Source organism: Dasypus novemcinctus, chromosome 7 (genome assembly GCF_030445035.2).
Source record: "Dasypus novemcinctus isolate mDasNov1 chromosome 7, mDasNov1.1.hap2, whole genome shotgun sequence".
Taxonomy (NCBI): domain Eukaryota; kingdom Metazoa; phylum Chordata; class Mammalia; order Cingulata; family Dasypodidae; genus Dasypus; species Dasypus novemcinctus.
In genome coordinates, this window is record NC_080679.1 from 125,369,622 (window position 1) to 125,390,012 (window position 20,391).

At 44.1% G+C, this 20,391-nt stretch overlaps 1 protein-coding gene across 13 annotated transcripts in view; it reads right to left on the reverse strand.

Moving 5' to 3' along the window:
• The window catches only part of LOC101430044 (cilia- and flagella-associated protein 221-like), a 95,970-nt gene that overhangs the window by 4,378 nt on the left and 71,201 nt on the right, over positions 1–20,391 (reverse strand). For 10 of the 13 annotated variants that reach the window (XM_071216492.1, XM_058301135.2, XM_058301137.2 and 7 more), the window contains 5 exons: positions 19,871–19,978; positions 19,644–19,778; positions 13,198–13,356; positions 11,795–11,886; positions 6,333–6,425 (listed from right to left, as the gene is read on the reverse strand). In XM_071216492.1, the coding sequence (XP_071072593.1) occupies positions 6,333–6,425; positions 11,795–11,886; positions 13,198–13,356; positions 19,644–19,778; positions 19,871–19,978 (587 nt within the window). Of the gene's footprint in view, positions 1–6,332; positions 6,426–11,794; positions 11,887–13,197; positions 13,357–17,226; positions 18,468–19,643; positions 19,779–19,870; positions 19,979–20,391 lie in introns of those variants that run through there. The other 3 variants (XR_009186637.2, XR_009186638.2, XM_058301141.2) reach the window with 3 other exon arrangements.

Below are 20,391 nucleotides of genomic sequence, written 5' to 3' on the forward strand. Positions count from 1 at the left end.
GAGCATCCTCAAAATATTACTACTAACCAAATATCTTACATTTGGTATATTCGCCCCCCCAGCCTATTATTATTATTACTATATCATTTATACATGAACATACATAAACAATAAGTGCATAGTAAAAGTTGTAAACTTACAAAGGAAAACATGCCTAACATCATTCAGGTGTCCCATACATCAGTCCACCACCAAACTTTGCATTGTTGTGAGACATTTGTTTCAAATTACAAGAGAATATTGTCAAAATCTTACTACAGACTATAGCCCTTATATCTTTTTTTTTTAAGATTTATTTATTCATCCCTCTCCCCACCTCCCTCCCCACTGTCTGCTTTCTGTGTCCATTCGCTGTGTGTTCATCTGTGTCTGCTTGTATTCTCATTAGGCACTTCTGGCAACTGATCCTGGGACCTTCCAGAGTGGGAGAGAGGCGATCATTCTCTTGTGCCACCTCAGCTCCCTGATCTGCTGTGTCTCTTACTGTCTATCCTCTGTGTCTTTTTTTGTTCCATCATCTTGCCACACCAGCTCTCCATGTGGGCCAGCACTCCTTTGCGGGACAGCACACCTGCAAGGGGCAGGCTATGTGCAGGCCAGCACTCCACGTGGGCCAGCTCACCACACGGCCAGCTTTCCTTCACCAGGAGGCCCAGGGCATCGAACCCCGGACCTCCAATATGGTAGACAGGAGCCCAAGTGATTGAGCCACATCTGCTTCCCTATAATCCTTATCTTAAATTTGGTGAATTTTCCCTCCAGGCATCCCTATTATTATTTTTAAAATATACTTTTATGATACAAGATATAAACTTAAAAACAATCATGCACATGTAAAGAATTCCCAAATAACCTCCCTCTATCAATACACTATACTATGGTAGAACATTTGTTACCAATTATGAGATATCTTCAGACTATTAGCAGGTCCATAATGTACATCTGTCACACATTTTCTATACTCCACCACTATCAGTACAGTACATCTTCGGCATAGATGCATGAATATTATATTATTACTGTTATTCACAATCATAGGTCACACCAGTTCTGTTTTCTCATGCTTCTCCACATTCACACCACCCTTTGATATTGATGTACATCTGCTCTAGCTCACAAAGGACACTCTTGCATCTGTACTATCAACCACAATTCTCATCCACCTCTGGGTTTACTGTGTTAAGTCATTCTTTAGATTATATTCTAGCATTCTTTCATTTGACATTTACATCCCTAGAATACCCTTTTCAGCCATATTCCCATTTATAAACCAGCTGTAACTATCATGTGTTACCATCCACTCTATACATTTCCACCCTTTTACAGTAAAGTTAGTTAAAACTTCTATATACCTTATACATCAGGAGTCCATCGCAGTCTTTCTCTTATCTCCTTTAACAATCCACCACCTACCACCAGGTCGTGAACATATTTTCTTTTATTTTTTTCTAGAAGCTTTATGGTTCTTACTTTTATACTTAGGTTTTTGATCCATTTTGACTTAATTTTGGGGTAAGGTGTGAGATAGGCGTCCTTTTTTCCTTCTTTTGGCTATGGATATTCAGTTCCCTTGGGGCCATTTGTGGAATGGACTGTTCTGCCAAAGCTCGGTAGGTTTGACAGGCTTATCAAAAATCACTTGACCATAGATGTGAGAGTCTGTTTCTGAGCCATCAATTTTGTTCTATTGATCTGTGTGTCTGTCTTTATGCTAGTACCATGCTGTTTTTACCACTGCAGCTATGTAATATGATTTAAAAGCTGAAAGTGAGAGTCCTCCAACTCGGTTTTTCCTTTTTCAGCTGTTTCTGGCTATTCAGTACACCTTACCCTTCCAAATAAATTTGATAAGCATGCTTTCAATTTTTTTTAAATGCCAGTGAAATTTTAATTGGGATTGCATTTAATCTATATATCAATTTGAGTAGCACTGACACCTTAATGATATTTAGTCTTCCAATCTGTGAGCATGGAATGTTCTTCCAATTATTTAGGTCTTTTAAAATTTCTTTTAACAATGAGTTGTAATTTTCTGTCATATTTTTTCTGTCATATTTATTTCCACCATTCTTTTGACACTTTGTTACTTTTATTGTTATAATCTTTATTACTGTCCTCTCTTCCAAGTCTCTCTATCCTGTCTTATCATTTCAGACTATAGCACACCCTTTGGTATTGTCTGCAATCTGTTCTCTTGGCTACAAACTCTGTTTCTGTTTATATCTGTGAATATTCTAAATTCACCATCATGTTTGAAAGACAATCTTGCTGGATATAAGACTCTTGGCTGGAAGTTTTTCTCTTGCAGTATCTTAAATATATCATACCACTGCCTTCTTGCCTCCATGGTTTCCAATGAGAAATCAACACTTAATCGTATTGGGTATTCCATATATGTTTTTTTGTTTCGGTTGTCTGTTTCTGTGTCTATTTGCTGCATCTTCTTCTTTGTCCACTTCTGTTGTTGTCAATGGCACTGGAATCTGTGTTTCTTTTTGTTGAGTCATCTTGTTGTGTCAGCTCTCCGTGTGGTGGTGCCATTCTTAGGCAGGCTGCATTTTCTTTCACACTGGGCAGCTCTCCTTATGGGGCACACTCCTTTTGTGTGGGGCTGCCCTACACAGGGGACACCCCTGCATGGCACAGCACTCCTTGTATGCATCAGCACTGCACATGGGCCAGCTCAACACTGGTCAAGGAGGACCGGGGCTTGAACCATGGACCTCCCATGTGTAGACAGATGCCCTAACCACTGGGCCAAGTCCGCTTCCCCCCTTATATGTTATGCATTGCTTTTCTCTTACTCCTCTCAGAATTCCCTTTGTCTTTGGCATTTGACATTCTGTTTAGTACATGTTTTGGAGTTGGTCTGCACAGATTTATTCCTATGGGAGTATGTTGTGTTTCTTCATCATGGCAATCTGTCTTGCAATAGGGTTGGGAAATTTTCTAACATTATTCTTCCAAATATTCCTTCTGCTCCTTTTCCCTTATCTTCTCCTTCTGACACCCATGACACATATGTTTGCATGTCTCTTGCTGTCATTTAGTCTCAGAAACCCTGTTCAACTTCTTCCTTTCTTTTCTTGATCTGTTCTTTTGTATGTTTGCTTTCAGAGACCATGTCTTCTAGCTCACTGATTCTTTCTTCTGCCTCCTCAAATCTACTGTTATATGCCTCCAATATATTTATTTATTGTGCCATTCATTCCCATAAGATCTGCTATATTTCTACGTATGCTTTCAAATTCCTCTTTGTGATCGCACAGTGTCTTCTTAATATCCTTAATCTCTTTAGCCATCTAATGGAATTTATTAAGGATATTTGTTTGAACATTTATGATAAGTTGTTTCAACTCCTTTGTGTCACCTGGAGGCTTATCTTGTTCTTTTGACTGGGCCATATCTTCCTGTTTCTTGGTATGGATTGTGATTTTTTCTTGGTGTCTCCACATCTGGCTTACTAAATGGATTTATTTCTGTGAGCAATTTCTCTTTTTAGGTTAGTACTTTCTTGCCCTTTCTCCTTTGTAGGTTGTGTTGTAGTAGCTGAGGATTTCATTGATACTGTAATCTGTGGAGGCTGAAGCTACCCACATTTCCCAAGGAACTAGTGATGCTTCTTTCCCCCTTTCTCCTCTACCAGCGATAGGGACAGAGCTACAGCCATATGTAATAATCCAAGTCTTACAGACCAAGACCATCTGTAGTTGCCTGAAAAGAATGATGAAACGTCATGCTCCTTCCCCTACTACCTGAGCCAGGGATGGAGCTGCAAGTTTGGGCAGCAAACTATGTCACAAAGGGCCAAAATGACTATAGTTGCCAGGTAGAATGACATAGACTGGCCCTCCTCATCCCCTGCCAAGGGTAGGGATGGATCCTCTGGAGTGCCCAACAGTCTAATCTCTGTGAGCCAAATGTGCCTGCAGTTGCCTGGAGAGGCTGAGGGAGTACTGTCCCTTCTGCCCCTGGGGGGATGGTAGATTCACAAGTACCCAAGAGTTCAGTCCCTGTAGGATGAAAGTGCCTGCTGTCACCCAGAGAAGCTGAGAATACACCAGTCCCCTTCTATCCTATTAGGGGATGGGGGCGAATCCACAGGCATCAACAGTTGAGTCCATGAAAACCAAAGTTCCTGCCATGCATGGAGAGGCTGAGGAAATACCAGCCCCCACCTACTCTATTGGGGGATGGGGTTGGATACAAGGTACCTAACAGTCCAGTCCATGCTGGCCCAAAGTGCCTGTCATTGCCTGGAAAGGCTGAGGAAACATGCCTCCCTCTTATCCTACTTGGGGGCAGGGATGGAGCTACAAGTGTCTGACTATTCAGTTTGTGGGGGCCAAAAGCACCTCCAATTACTCCAAGAGGCTAGGGAATCACTGTTCCCTTCTTGCCCTATTGGAACTGGTGTAGAACCACAGACACCCAATAGTTGAGTTCATGCAGGCCAAAAGCACCTGCATTTGCCCTGAAAGGCTGAGGAAACACCAGACCCTTCCTATCTTAAGAGGGGTGGGAGGTGAAGGTGGAGATGGAATTGAACTCACTCAACAAACCAGTTCATGGGGGCACACAGGGCCTGCAACTGCTTGGAGAGGTTAGGGAATAACAGTTCCCCTCCTATCATATATGAGGCTGGGGATGGAGCTACAGGTGTCTGAGTATACAGTCTGTGGAGGCTGAAAGCACCTGGGGTTGCCTGGAGAGGCTGAAGAAACACCAGCCCTTCCTATCCCATGGGGGTAGAGGGGTGGAGATGGAATCAAAGGTGCTCAACAAACTAGTTCTTGCAGGCCAAAAACACCTGCAGTTGCCCAGCAATGCTGGAACCTTCTTCCCTGCCAGAGGTAGGGCTGGGGCTTTGGCTAGTGCTGCAATATGATCTGGTTAGAAGAAGCCAGTCCTGACAGTTACTGTGATTTTCAACTGTCACTGAGATTTTCAATCAGTCTCTCTTCCCCTCCTGTCGGAGGCAGAGTTAAAATGGTGGCTACAAGCCTCTTTACAACTTGGACAGGCTCAAACTTCAACTGTTCTTAGGATTATACTTCAGCCAGCCAAATTTACTATTCAGTAGATGCAGTTGGTGCCCAACTGTCTCTTCCAACTCTGTTTTGGGGAAATGGAGCTTCCCACTCCAGTCATGGAATACCTCCTGAGGTAGCTTGTGCTGCCAGTGTGGGATGGGCACTGGTTACCACAGTGTGGAATGATCAACTCATGAATCCTCAATGCAGAGAGGCAGTCTTCTCCTTCTATTACTCATGGATGTGTCAGGATGCTCTTCTGGTCTCCTGGCCCCCATGAGGTGCTTTAGATAGCCCTGGGTGACTACTAATGGCTCTGTAGGATGAGCTGACTCTTGAATGCCTTACTCAGTCACCGCTTGCCCTGTCCTTCTAATGTAAATTTTAATGGAAGATGAAGATCTATAAAACTCTAGGCCATGTTGGTTAATTAAACCAGAAAACTTAAACGGATTTTATTCTTGTCTGGAAAACAGAAACCCACTAACAACAGAGCTCTGGAGGCCACCGTTGTGCAATAGGGCAGCCCACAGTAGCAATGGGGAAAGTGCCCTGGTGTAGAAGGATTCTGGGTATTTGTGGAAGGTTGGAGCCAAGAGAAAATGTTGAGAAATGGAGGTGGGGTGTGAGAGAAAGAGAGGGGAACAAAAGTCTTGGCTAAAATATATGAACTTCTCTGAAATGATGTGATGGTAAAATAAATTGCTAACATATTTTTTAAGGGATAAAGCAGAGCTTGAGACCTAGAGGGACTGGCACATGGGGCTGCACAGGGGTTCCAGCTGGAGGCAGGGTACACTGGATACTGGGGAGACATGCACAGAGGTTCTCATGTGGAGAAGCTGCTCCTGGCCAAGGACACACACTCTGCTGGGTTTAGATTTGATTCTCAGATCTGATGCTGAGACTGTAGCTACCAGGTTGAAATGGGGATGAAGCAGGAGATTCAAGGACACAGTTTCACTGCCCATTGGATGCTGATTGGTGAGAGCAAATTTAAGGGTCTTGCTTTCATGGCTATCCAAATCCTACCCCTCTTTCAAGTATTAATCCAAGTCCACATGATCACAGAAGCCTTCAAAACCCATTTATGCCCTCTGAGTTCCCCTCCTTTGAGCTCCTGGAGCACCTAAAGATAAGGAAACTTTTGATCCTACCATGAACTTAGTTACCATCTTACCTAGTTAATGGAATGGCTAGGTGTTGGCCTTATCTTCTTATTTGGCTGTCAAGTGCTCATGACATCTACAATATTTTTGGAAAACAGACCACATGAGAGACCAAAGGAAAAAAAAATACCGTTGGGCTATTTCCAATCTGTCTTCTTCTGGCAGGCCATCCACAATTGCAGGGGCATCTATAGGAAGTATAACTGTATTGAAGGAGTCACAGCTGTGGAGAAATCATACAAGCAGCCAAAGGTAAGTGATCACATTATTAGTTTGGGTGTCTTTATATAATTTTCCCAAAGCATGTTATTTTACACTGGGAGAAGCTACAGTTTCCCTAGAAGGAAGACCTTCTACTGGGGAGGTCCCAGTAGAACCCAAAAAGGACAATTTTCCAGAATTTGGACACAGAATCATAGGATTTTTTACCTGGTAAGGACTAAAATTACATTATTTCTTGGAGAGGGGGGACTGGTAAGTCAGTTTTCATTCATAATAGCTTTTCCCACTTTTATATACTCCCTTCATCATTCTATTCAATGTCAAACCTTCCCTCCCTCTCCCATCCTTACGCATTATTTGGTATTACAAGTTTAGAGCTTTATATAAAAATTCTTGGGTATTAGGACATTAAAGGAATTGAGCTAGGGAGAATAAAAGTATTGTTATTTAAAAGTTGGCCACACACTCACTCTTTGTTTCTACTCCTTCCTTATAAGCCTTTCAAATGATATTAAAAGAATAAAAAAAAAAAAAAAAGAACCTGCAACAGCAAAGAGAAAGGACATCAGTGAAAAAACGTTTCAATAATTTCCAGGAATAATTAATGGATGCTGGGAAGTGAGCTGTCTGAAGCAAAGGAGAGAAGAAAACTGACCTCCTTGCAGATCCCTAAGAGGCAGCAGAAGGCAAGTAAGGCAGCAGATGGGGTGGCAAACGGAATAACTGAAGGCTCCTTGTGAGGACTTATATGTCTTTGAGTTGTCTCTTCTTCTACCCCCTTTGTTTTCTTTTAAATGTTACATTCAAAAAATATGAGGTCCCATACACCCCTCACCCCCCCTACCCCACTGCTCCCACATCAAAACCTCTTTCATCATCGTGGCACATTCACTGCACCTAGTGAATACATTTCGGAGCACTGCTGCACCACATGGACAGTGGTCTACATTGTAGTCTACACTCTTCCCCATTCCACCCAGTAAGCCATAGCAGGACACGCAATGTCCAGCATCTCTCCCTGCAGCACCACCCAGGACAACTCCAAATCCTGAAAATGTGTCCACATCATATCTCTTCTTCCCTCTCCCTAACATCAGCAGCTACCATGGACACTTTCTCCATGTCAATATTACAATTTCTTCCCTTACTAATCACAATAGTTCCCCAGCAGAACACCAGCAAGTGCACTCTAATCCATACTCTATTTCTCCATCCTGTGGACCCTGGGGTGGTTACTTCCAGTCTCTTTGCCTTCTTTTAGTTTTTGTGCAAAAATGTACCAGCTCACTGAGTATGAGACTGGTTGAAAAAAAATATGGAACATAGTTTTCACAGCTGTAAAAAGAATGTGGAATGGGATCTAAGCCCCTTCTCAGATAGAAGGACAATTTGGATCACCATCCCCAAAACCTCATGTTGGGAAATGAATAGTGGACTAAAGTAGACTCATTGTTATTTTCCTATAGACTTGTTATTCTAGCAATGCAGGAACTTTTATCACTGATATAAAGGTAGGGTCCACCAGAGGTTCTGAGAGATAGAAGAGGGAACAATAGGTATAATGTGAGGGCATTTCCAGGACTCTAGAATTGTCCTGCATGACACTACAGTGACAGATACAGCCAACTATATATTTTGTCACAACTTACAAAAATGTGTGGGACAGAGTGAAAACTGTAAACTGCGGTACATGGTTAGCAGCAATACTTCAATATGTATTCATTAATTGTAACAAATGTACCACACCAATTAGTAATATTGTTAATGTGGGAAAATGCATGTGGGGGAGGGAGTGGGGCATATGGGAATCCCTCAATTTTTTTATGTGACATTTACGTAATCCCAAAGCTTCTCTGAAACTAAAAAAAATAATTATTTTAAAAAAGAATGGGGAAGTTCTCTATGAACTGATAGTCATTTTTAAGAGATATTAGTAAGTGAAAAAAGTGTGAAGAACACATATGACGAGTCACATTTAATAAAAAAAAAAAGAGGAGAAATAAGAAAACCTCGTATATTCATAACCGCCTCTGCCAAAGACGAGCTGAAGTATCTCATTAGACCCCCACCATGTCGGTGGGAGTGACTGCAGTCTCTCTTCAGACCCCTTCCGTTGGGAGAACTTCCCAATAAACTTTCTGCCTGCAATCATTAGTCTCTGTGTCCCAATGAGTGCAATTTTATTCTAACAGTGAGTTTTTCAGCAAACAAAATTTACCCAATTTTAAATATCTGAGACCATGTTCCTTTGACTTTACCATGTGTGTGTTAACATGCTCTTTTAAAATTAAAATACTAGTGCCAGTAGTTGTTTCTTGTAAGCTTTTTTAAGAATGTCATTACTTGGGAAGGAAAAATTCTGACAACTATAAGCTAGTTCCCCAATTTCTTTTGGAGATTTCACTGATGTATAAAACCTGAAATTCTGGAAAGTAATGGATTCGATCATTTCTTCAGTTGCTGCTGACTCAGATTTTATGGAAACCCATGCAGACTGAAAAAATTCCCTCTGATTTTATTAAAGAGTAAAGAAAACCAAATGGGCATTTCAGTAACACAAAAATGACTTGGAATAAAGACTGAATACCTACATTGCAAGGCTTAACAACAAATAGGTAACTCTCAGGTGCAGCAGACACAAGGGGAAACACCAAATAAGTGATGGGAAGTAATTTATTCACAAAGTGGCTGCAAAGTTGAAATATCATTAGTGGATTTATAAAGATTTTAAAAAGCAATTATCATTTTTCTTTTGTTACAGTTTCAGGAGGAAAACAAACCACCATGATCTAGAATCTTGCATCCAGTGGACATCGACAACAAGGAAATATATAATTCTATTTTGGTTGTATAATCTATTATATAATTACAATTTATTTTAAACTGAACTGGCCTAACAGAGCCCTCAGGAAAAGAAGCTATAAGTAACAATTCATGGAGAGTGTTCTTTAATTCCTGCAGAATTCATGTTTAATTTTGGTTTCCTTCAAGGGCATTCTGCCTGCAGCAGCCATGGAGATTTTGCCAAGGACACTGCTCTGGGAAAATAAAAAAGGATGTTTCTTCCTAATTCTGGAGACAGTGCTCGCTGCTGTGGTATGCAGGTAGTACATGCTTCTCCCTTTCCTCCTTTTGCTGATTCAGCCTCCTGACTGGACCTAAAATCCACCTCAGTGGAGTTTTCTGATGGCAGGTGGGGTTACTACACCAAGCACAATAAGGCTGCCTATTAGAGCATATCATCTGGCGGTGACAGTTACTGCAGGGTTTAGTGGGTGGGCATAGGGGTAAGGAGAACAAAGTTGCCAAGTGTGTACCAGGCAAGGAGCTAAAAGCTTCACACACCACCCAGGCCACACAGCTGGTGACACAGTGGTGCAGCATGGGGACAGGACTCTCTGACTCCAAGCTCTGTTCTTTCTACAGTGCCACTGTGTCCCCCATGTTCTGGAAACTTCAGAGTTTAGAAATATGCTAAAATGAAGTACAAGAAGATCCACAGTTCATTTGGGGATGGCAATGGAGTGGGGTGGATGAGGTATAGATGAACTAAGATAAAAGGATCTAGTGATTTGTGCTCCCACCATGTCCTAAATCCTGGGATGGGTGCTTTTTATTGACCTCATTTTAATCTCCAGGCTAGGCAGAGTAGTAGAGGATCACTAAGAAAATAAAAGGGGTAGCACATAAAGAGGCATCTAGAAGCAAGCCTGGGGCTTGAATGATTTGCAGAGAGCTTTTCCTGCTAGATATGAAGTAAGAAATAAAAAGAAGTGATAAAGAGTCACAAACTGGACTCCCAATACCGTGGGTGGGTTGTGGGTAGGGTGAAGTATGGTAGATGGGTGGCATCTGTGGGGTAGCTGCATCCTCTGGAGAGCTTTTTACTCCAACTAAAACTTCCATGTCAAGGCTGAGAAGCCTCCACAACAATTCCAATTCCCATGTCTTACAGAGGAGAGGAATGGGCCCAGAGAGGCTGCTGATGAGCATGCCCAAGGACAGGCAGCTCCTGGAGGCTGGTGGTCATGGTGGTAGGAAAGGGAGGCTGAGAAGTTGGGTTTTTGAGCCAAGATCCAGGACATATCAGTGGTAGGGGGTGGGGTAGGGGTGGCGGTGGGTGGGTAAAGATTCTGGATGCTTCTCCTGTTTGGTGGCAGAGTTCACATTTCCTGAACACTCCTGGGGCCAAGACAGGTGTGATGGATTTAATTATGTGCGCCAATTTAGACAGGTTCTTGGTCTTGATCAGCATTCACATGGGTATGGACCCTCTGTAAATAGATCTCTTGAAGATGGCATTTTAGTTAAGGTGTGGCCCAAATGAAGGAGAGTGGGCCTTAATCCAGATTACTGGAGGCCTTTATAAGCAGGATAGGGAGGAGTCAGAACCAGTAGTCAGCAGAACCCAGAAGAGAAAGGAGAGGACATCACCGTGTGATGACAGAGAGGGAAACAAGCAAAGGCACCCCAAGAACAGCCAGCAGCAGCCCCAGAATGATATAGGTCTTGGGGAGAAAGCCTCGGCTTGCTGACACCTTGATTTGGACTTCTTCTCACCTCAAAACTTTGACCCAACAGATTGCTGTTGCTTAAATCAACCCATTGTGTGGTACTTGTCAAAGCAGCCTGGTAGACTAAGACAACGGGCCTCTGCCCAACTGTGGTGGGAAACCTCATTCCAGATCAAAGGTGTTGAACAAAAGGTGATAGCTGATGGTCATCATTTTGGTATGTCAGCCACATTTGCTGACCAAGAACTTTTTAAAATCTACTTATAAAGACAAGGGGCTAAAGATGTAAATTCAAGGGGTTATTAGCTGAGCAGAGTCCTAAAGACAAAGCATCAGGCTACTTATTTGATATCTTAGGGCTTTGAAGGTAGAAATAAGAAAATTTGCAAAAATATGGTCACCATAATTTCTTCTTTCTTTGGTTCAAGGAATTTATCTCACTTACATGTTCTAGGTTGTATGTGTAGCTGAGCTAGCCATGGGGCATCACAGTTAATGCCAGGTTATGATATGAGAGAGAAGATCCTTTGGAATTGGATATAGGGTGTGTAGATATTTAATCTCAGCAACTGGGGGACACACTGGACTTTTTAAAAATGACTTAATATTTCCAATAAATTATGTGGATCAGCTGTCAACTTTACTTGAGAATTGTCAAATAGCCCCCTGTGACATTCATTTTTTTAAAGGTGTACCTCAAGACAAATTTGAAATATGAAAATCAGTCAATATATCATCAGAGTTCTCAGTGAAGCAATCTTTTCTCATGCCTTAAAAATATAATTTGACATAGCTTCAACATTTAACTTTTCAGGATCACAACCTCTGTGACACAAACAGATGAGCTTCAGCTTACCTCTGGCTCACCTCTGCCTTAGAGGTGTCGGGCAGGGATGAAAGAACCAGGGACTGGAAACTTTTCCAGTGCATTATTCCAGGAATAATGTCCTATAATGAAAACCAGCAGATGACCTCAAGTATAAAGCCACTGTGTGGTGAGGTAAAGGCTAGGAAGAACTTTCATTGCCTTCAGGGCAATGATTCCAGTTTTTCAGTCTGGAAAGTTTAGCTCCAAAATTTTTTATTCCATTAAGTTTAATTTTTCTGAAGCTAAGAGACAACTGCACCAGCAAAGAGCATTAAACAAGACGACACAGAAATAAAATAGGGACAAAGGAGACCTGTTTTCTCCTTCCTTCACACAGTAGGAAGGGATATCTGCTTAAGGGGGGATGGATTTGGCTTTTGTGGTCTGTTTTAGTGATTGCAAATGCAAGGCTAGTGCAATATTCCAGGACGATGGGTAGCTCGTCAAATGGCACTCCGGGCAGGGGGGAGGCGGGCGAGCATATGAAGCATGTGTGCAGATGAAGGAGGGCGCTGCTGGGGACCACCAGCTCAGGGGGGTGTAGGGTGTGTGCTGGGGACTAGAGGGGGGTGTGAATGGAGAGGCAGGCAGGTCACAGAGGTCCTTGTCGGCAAAGTTCACGAGCTTGGAGCTGCTCCTGTGGGCAGCAGGGAGCCACCAAGGGCCTCTGAGCTAGAAAGCAATGCAGCTAAGGGAGCCTTCTGGGGATAGTGACTGTGACAGTGGTCGGCAATGGGGCAGAATGGAGAGGATGGATCCACGTGCACTTGAACAAGCAGACTGCGGGGACCCACTGATGTTTAGACGAGTGAATGAGGGAGAGAGGGCTCAGGGAGACCCAGGTAATCGCCCAAGTGCAGTAATGAACTGAACTTGGGAATTATTGGGTCTGAGTGGCCTGAGTGCACCCACACAAGGGGTGTCCTGGATGGTGGGTTTTCAGGACAGCCCAGTCTCCTGGGGGGAGAAGGACATCTCTGTGCCACCTCCCTTACTGTGTACCTGTCACATCACCACTGTGCCCATTCCTGAGTTTTACATACTTGGCAGTGCCAAAGGAAAGAGGGCATCTGCCCATGGGTTCTTCCCACCTTGGGACCCTCTTTACACGGCTGAAATGGGAACGCAGTGAGCCTCAGGAGTAGCCTTCAAGAGAAAAGCAAGAGAGAATGTTGGGGAAAGGGCAACATGCAGCCCGAGAGGCGGCTATGGGTGGGCAGGAGGCGACAGGGCTGGCAGAGTAGAATGAACGGAAGCCACTGAGGCTGTCGCTCTTGGTGGAGGTTGCAAGCCTTCTTTTCCTCAACCCCAGTGGGGACCTGCTGCCCTCAGGCCCTGCACCTCCCTGCAACCCAGGGCCAGCTCAGCTGGCAGCCCGGTGATGGCTTTACCGTGTGATGGAGAAAGTGCTTTTGGGTGACAGGAATAGTGGAGCCGATGTGGGACTCTTTGGTGAACTCGTACTTGGGGTGAGGGCACAGATGATAATCTATCACAGTTTCCATGTAGGTGAGAGGGTGCATCACAGCAAATAAGCCCGGGCTGGGATTCTACAGAAGAGAGAGGAAGAGAAAGGAAGATTCCTTTTTGTTTACCAGTTTCAGCATTGGGCCAGGACAGTTGCCAGCCAGTGCCTCTGGCTCCCACCAGCACCAACACTCAACTCCAGGTCATCTTGTCAGGGGTAGAGAAGCAGGACAGCAGAGGTGTCTTCAAATTGGCAGGGTTTTTAAATGTCACAGTCATTCATACAGGCCGCTTTTCAGGTTTAAGAGCTTCATTTCATCCTACGTAGATTTACTGAGTCACTTGGAAACAAGTAAAACTGAAATGGCAGCCTACAATGACTTAAGTATTTCTTTTGAAATTTGATGAATTACAGGAAATATGGAAAAAGCCAACTGGCTGAAAAGCAAATAAGCTTCTGGTTTTGAAAACAAAAAGAGCCTCCTTTGTCATTTAATGACTTTGAAAAGGAGAAAAAGGAGAGGATGACATTTGACATATCATATCAGGAAATGTCAATGCTTAACATTGTTTGGGTAATGTTTTTAACCTGGGAAGGCTCCATTTGGATGCAGGGTCAGGTCCTTCAGGAGGTCTGCACCAGATTTTTTGTTGGTATTATTTTATGCAAATTTTTCAGCACAACTGATGGAAGCACGGAGCAATTACATCATAATAGTAAAATATAGAGAATTTTAATAGTCCTCCTGGGGCATGCACAACAAAACACCTATTCCCAAAAAAGCTCTTCTTCCCCTTCCAGTTGTTTAATCACAGATGTTTCAGAACATCTAAGCTAAGATTGTTGTATGATTTTTTAACAATAAAATAGCCACCGACTCCTCGTGGACATCAGAAACCCAACCTCACTGTGAAGAAACTAACCCTCTCCCACTGAAATGAAACAAAACCAAACCAGGGAAGCCTGGGAGCCCCAGGTGCAGGGGCAGGAGTCCTGGTGCAGAGCATGCACCTAGGAGTGGGGTGGGAGTTAAGGAGGCTGGAAAGACCAGGGGATGTTAGTGCAGAGATGTGATGGGGAGATGGATTTGGCTGAAGGGGTGGAGGTGAAGAGAGGGGGAAGGCAGGGAGGCAGTGAGGGCCACGGAGGGTCTGCCTTCCCCCAGGAAGGAACGATCCAGCACACATCTCAATGAGCACTCAGTGCGAGAGAGTCAGGGCACAGGGACAAGGACAGAGTGTGACGTGGGTGGCACTGGGTGTCCCCTATGAGGTGGTGACCAGGGGAGATGTGTACAACACCAGGGGAAAGAGAATTTGCTGCATGGCCCTCAGGAGCGTCTCTTACACTGGTTGACAGAGGGTCCACAAGGTTGCCACTTGGCCAGCTCTCTTGGTCAGCCTCAGGCCAAATGTGGTCAATGAAACCTTTTTGGAAATGGCCATCTCCTCATCTCCAATGGCTGTCATGCTTCATAGCCACCTGGGTGAGCCAGCGGTCAGTCCCCTACCAGGTGCCTCCTGAATTACAGGGTTTTCTACTCTGGCAGTGGGAAGTGGAACTCTCTTTGCCCTGTGTGAGTTTCTGGTTTCCCTCCTTGAGTCCTTTGGAGTTATTCTTTCCTGGCTTTGGGCAGTTTCCTGACACACATGTGCTGATCAGTATTCAGCTGCTGACTTGAGAGACCCAGCTCCAGAACTTTCTCTCTGCACCTCTCTCCTCCCTTGTATCCTGTCCCATGACCTCTCAGCCCCTTAGCCCCCTCATTCCTTCTCATAAACTTAGGAAGAATCCTGGGCTTAGTGTGGGTTCCCCAACTTTTGCTGCAGCTTGGATGCTCTCTCCAGGTAACCCGCAAGGCTCTGTTACTTAACATCTCTCAGGGATCACTGTCCTTTGTTAGTTGATACCCAATGTATGTTTTCCTATGTTTGTCAGTTTCTCAGTTGATTCAGGCAGGATGGGAAGGAAATTCAGACCCTGTTACTTCATTTTGGACAGAGTGGAAGTCAGTTATTATTTCTTGAAAGCCAAGTGTTCCTTTTTTCTTCATTTACACTGTTATTTGCTGGAGTATATGCCCAGGTAATGTCCTTAGAAGACAGGAACCTGCCTTCCTATCAAGAGGCTCTGGGCTTAGAGTTATTGAAAAATCCATGTGGGGCAAGATTGAGAAATAGGGAACCTCTGCCAATTTTCCCAATACTTTTAGAGGAAATAGGTAAATATATCTCTACATCCTGGGGACTTTCTTTCTTTTTTTTTCTTAAAGATGTATTTTTTTATTTATTTCTCTCCCCCCTCCCCACCCCGGTTGTCTGGTCTCTGTGTCTATCTGCTGTGTCTTCTTTGTCTGCTTTTGTTGTTGTCAGCGGCATGGAAATCTGTGTTTCTTTTTGTTGCATCATCTTGTGTGTCAGCTTTCCATGTGGGTGGCACAATTCTTAGGCAGGCTGCACTTTCTTTCCCACTTGGTGGCTATCCTTACGGGGCACACTCCTTGCGCGTGGGGCTCCCCTACATGGGGACACCCATGAGGCACGGCACTCCTTGCACGCATCAGCACTGCTCATGGACCAGCTCCACACGGGTCAAGGAGGCCCCGGGTTTGAACCGCAAACCTCCCCTGTGGTAGATGGATGCCCTAACTACTGGGCCAAGTCCACTTCCCCTGGGGACTTCCAATGATCTGAAACCAATGACTACATTTTAGTATGTGAAATTACTGGGACAAATTTTATAGTCCACTAAGAATCTCTTAATGGAGAAAATAGTATAAGAGCGGATTGTAAATTAGGAACAAAAATTCATGACTAAGGGAAAATTTCATAGGTGAAACTTTACCTAGAAAGTTTAGCTCTGCAAGCAAATCCTGAGATTTTTTTGTCTTCCAAACACAGGCAGAGCTGATAGACCCAAAAATTCCACGGGAGCGAAATGGGCATCTGATCTAGCCACCATCCCTGATAATGCTCCCCAGAGCACAGGGCCTCAGATTCCCTCGTCCTCTGCTCGTGTCCACTAGCAAAAAGTAGGGAATGATACGAACACAAGGCTTTCATAGAAAGGAGCCATAGAGGAGGCTGTCCCTGAGCACAGCCGTGCTTGGATTCCCACCCTGTACATGGAATCTGTGCCCAAGTATTTGTGGAATTAAAGGATAAATAAATAAATTCTGATACTTTCCAAGAAAGTACGAGCCTGACTAGGGAAAATTCTCTTGACCTCTCGAGGCTGCAGGTTTCCCTCTGTTAGAATGGGAGAGGAGCGTAATGGGTGGATCTGGGGACCAGAGGTGGAAGAGAGGTTTTATAGCCTACCGTGGGGAAGCCCAGGTTTGTGCAGGGACACCCCTCTGGGGATGCCCTGAGGGCAGAGGAGGTGTGGGCAGAGCCCCTGACCCCAACGCAATCTGAGCAGCCAGAGCCGCCTCCATTTTACCTGTTGGCTTTCCAGGTCAGATTCCATTTGATGAGAGGACCCTGCCACTAAATGAAAGGTGGAAATGTCCTGTGAGGTGAGTTCCAGCTATAAGATTCTCCATGTCTCTGTGGAACACTTCCCTCACCCAATAAGACTATGAGGAGTGCGTCCCATGATGGCCAAAGTGCTAACATCACAGCTCACAGAGGAAGGGAACCTCAATTTTGGAGCAGGGGCAAGGTAGGGAATCTGGGCTCTCAGGTGGGTTTTTGTTGCTGCTCTTACACCAAGTAGCTGAGCAACCTTGGCTATGACCATCAGCAGCTCTGCCCACATGAGAGGCAGAGCTTATATGGAAGAGACGGAAGATGCCTAAGTAGTGTCTCAGGTACTCTTTTTTTTTTTTTTTTTTTTTTTTTTTAATTTTATTCATTTTGTAAAAATATTACATTCAAAAAATATGAGGTCCCATTCAACCCCACCACCCCCACCCCACCACTCCCCCCCCCCCCCCCCCAGCAACACTCACTCCCATCATCATGACACATCCACTGCATTTGGTAAGTACATCTCTGGGCATCTCTGCACCTCATGGTCAATGGTCCACATCATAGCCCATACTCTCCCACGTTCCATCCAGTGGGCCCTGGGAGGATTTACAATGTCCAGTGATTGCCTCTGAAGCACCATCCAGGGCAACTCCAAGTCCCAAAAACGCCTCCACATCTCATCTCTTCCTGCCATGCCTCATACCCATCAGCCACCATGTCCACTTTTCCCACTCCAATTCCACCTTTTCTCTGTGGACCTTGGATTGGTTGTGTCTGTTGCACCTCTATGTCAAGAGGAGGCTCAGATTCCACATGGATACAGGATGCAATCCTCCTGCTTTCAGTTGTAGGCACTCTAGGCTCCATTGTGTGGTGGTTGTCCTTCTTCAACTCCATCTTAGCTGAGTGGGGTGAGTCCAATAAATCAGAGTGTACGAGCTGAAGTCTGTTGAGGCTCAGGGCCTGGCTATCATATTGTCCATCCAGAGATTCAAATCCCCTAAATATATCTTAAACCCCAACACCAACTACAATTCCAGTAAAGTAGCATGAAAGTCTTGTGAAAAGAGATCCCATCTGAGTCCAGTTTCATCACGCAGAAACACCAGCTCCAAAGAAGGGCCATCTGACATGGCAGTGAACCCCATTGGCCATGACCATAGAACCTGTGGGTCTCTTTAGCTCAAGGTCATTTTCTAGTTGCATCATCAGTTGGTACTTGGTAGTGATCCCTCGGTGCCAGGGAGGCTCATCCCCGGGTGTCATGTCCCACGCTGGGGGGAAGGCATTGCATTTACTTGCTGAGTTTGGCTTCGAGACTGGCCACATTTGAGTAACATGAAGGCTGTCAGGAGGAAATTCCTAGGCACAGTGCTGCTCCAGGCCTTGTTCTTATTTCAGGCATATAGGCTCACAAGCATAGTCATTAGTGTCATGGTCTCACTGTTGGACCCTCATTCCTTCCTGGTCCTTACCGTTGCACCTGGGGGACTGCCGCTGCTCCCCTAGGGACCACGACAGAGCACCCCCGGCCAGGAATGCAGTACCCCCCCAGCTGTAGTTTTTAATTGTTGCCACTATGAGTATATCCAAACATTACCATGCACCCTGGACATATGCCCTGTATAGCTCCCTGTCAGCCATATATCACCTGTCAATAGTATCCTATACCAGTATTCCTCCGCTGCCATTGTTGAACCACTCTGTGATCCAAAACTTCCTGAAAATTGAAGCCCAATATAATGTCAGGATCCCTTACTAGTAAAATGGCATATAGCGATGGGTTTAAAGGTTAGATATAGAATACGTGTTGATTTGGAAAAAATTCTACATCCTATCTTTTTCTTTTCTTTTTTCTAATTATTAAACTTTCTCTTTACAAGAGCCCTAGACCACAGTAATTCATATATACAATATACAGTACTCCCACACATCTACCATAAAACCTTTTCCCTTCCACAGCAATATTCTTATAACTTACTCATATCATATTTACTTAAACTGATGTATAGACTCTGAGACAATAGCTTTCAAACAAGGTGACATCTGTGCTTACATTGTGGTCCATACTTAATTCCATGTGTGCACGTGTGTAAGTGAATGTGCACAGGTGTGTGCTTGTGTGCATGAATCTTTAAAAAAAGAGAACATAACTTGGGCGATGATTGTGGATTTTCACTGATGGTCACATTATTACATAGAACCTTGTCAGATTTCCTGTCTGGATCTGATGCCACCAGGATTGGGTAGACGGAAATGGAAGGATAGAAGAGAGAAACCATGTGAGGGTAGACAGGGGTAAGTGAAGAGGGCCCACAATGTGGCTGGGACATGTGCAGCAGGGGGCCACAGGGTTGGGGTGTTATTACTGGCCAACAGGAGATTGGGCTTGATTTCGCAGAAAACAGGGAGCCAGTGAAGAATGTTGAGCAGGGTAGTGGCCTGAGTAGAGTGTGCTTCAGGGCAGTTAATCAAGTGAGGTTATAGAAAAACCAAACACAAAACTGAGAGGCATGTGTGGCATGTGTGGCAGGGACACTTACATCTCTGCCCAAGGACAGAAAAAGGAAACAGCACTGTAGTGACAATAATCCTGAGTGACAGGGTTTGGGGTGATTTTGCTTTCTTTTTCTTTCTCTTTCTCTCTTTCTTTCTTCTTCTTCATTTATAATACCATGAATGTATGTACAGCTAATGACAAAAGCATGAATACAAATGCTACAATTCTTGAAAGATAGAAATGCAGATATTCTCCAAATAATAAATGCTGGCATGCAATTTCCAAGATGAGATATAATTTAACATTTGAAACATATTCCCTATTAATGCTTCAGTTTTCTTATAAAGTCATTCACTGTTGAAATAAAGGAACAGAGAACAAAAGATTGTCACTTACAAAAATATAAAGCTGATCATAGTCTAGGGACTTGGCCAAGGCCTCAGGTGGCTTCATGTTCAAGATCGAGGTCTTTCCAGAGAGCTGAGGCATGGCATCCTGCTTTGGAAGGGTGATGATGGTGGTGGCTTCGTCCTTCACAAGGACCAAAGGAGGCAGTTAGACTCTAGGCCACAGTAGGGTGGGGGAGGGAGTCTGGGGCAATTCTGGGAGATGGGACATGTTACCTCAGCTCCTTGCTTCAGGGCTCGAGCAAGCTTTTGAGGTTTGTAACTTGTCGATGACTTCTGGATAGAGAATGGCTGATACCCCTTGATTTGGTACACTTGAGGGACCTGACAATGAAAGAAGACAACTGAGTGGATATCCTTCAAAATCCTTTACCCTTCTTGAGTACTACCACACATGCTGGGTTACTTCAAGGGGTGGGTGGGATCTATTTCTAAACAACAGCATTTCTGAGCCACCCAATGTTAAAAGTAAAACAAGCATCACGTTGTAACTGGAGATTGTGGCGACTGCTAATTTGGACCAGCACCAGATAGATGTCAGTCCAGAGCCTTCTTCTGTGTCCCACCACACATAAAGGTTCATACTTCCTCTCCCATACCAGATGTTTTAACTGTAGAAAGACACCCAACACTGGCTGGTCAATTTAGATGATTTACATTTTCAAAAAAAGAAGTGGTCATATACCTCAAGAGAGGTCAACTAACTCTTATTCACTTCATCTTGCATTTTTTCCTCA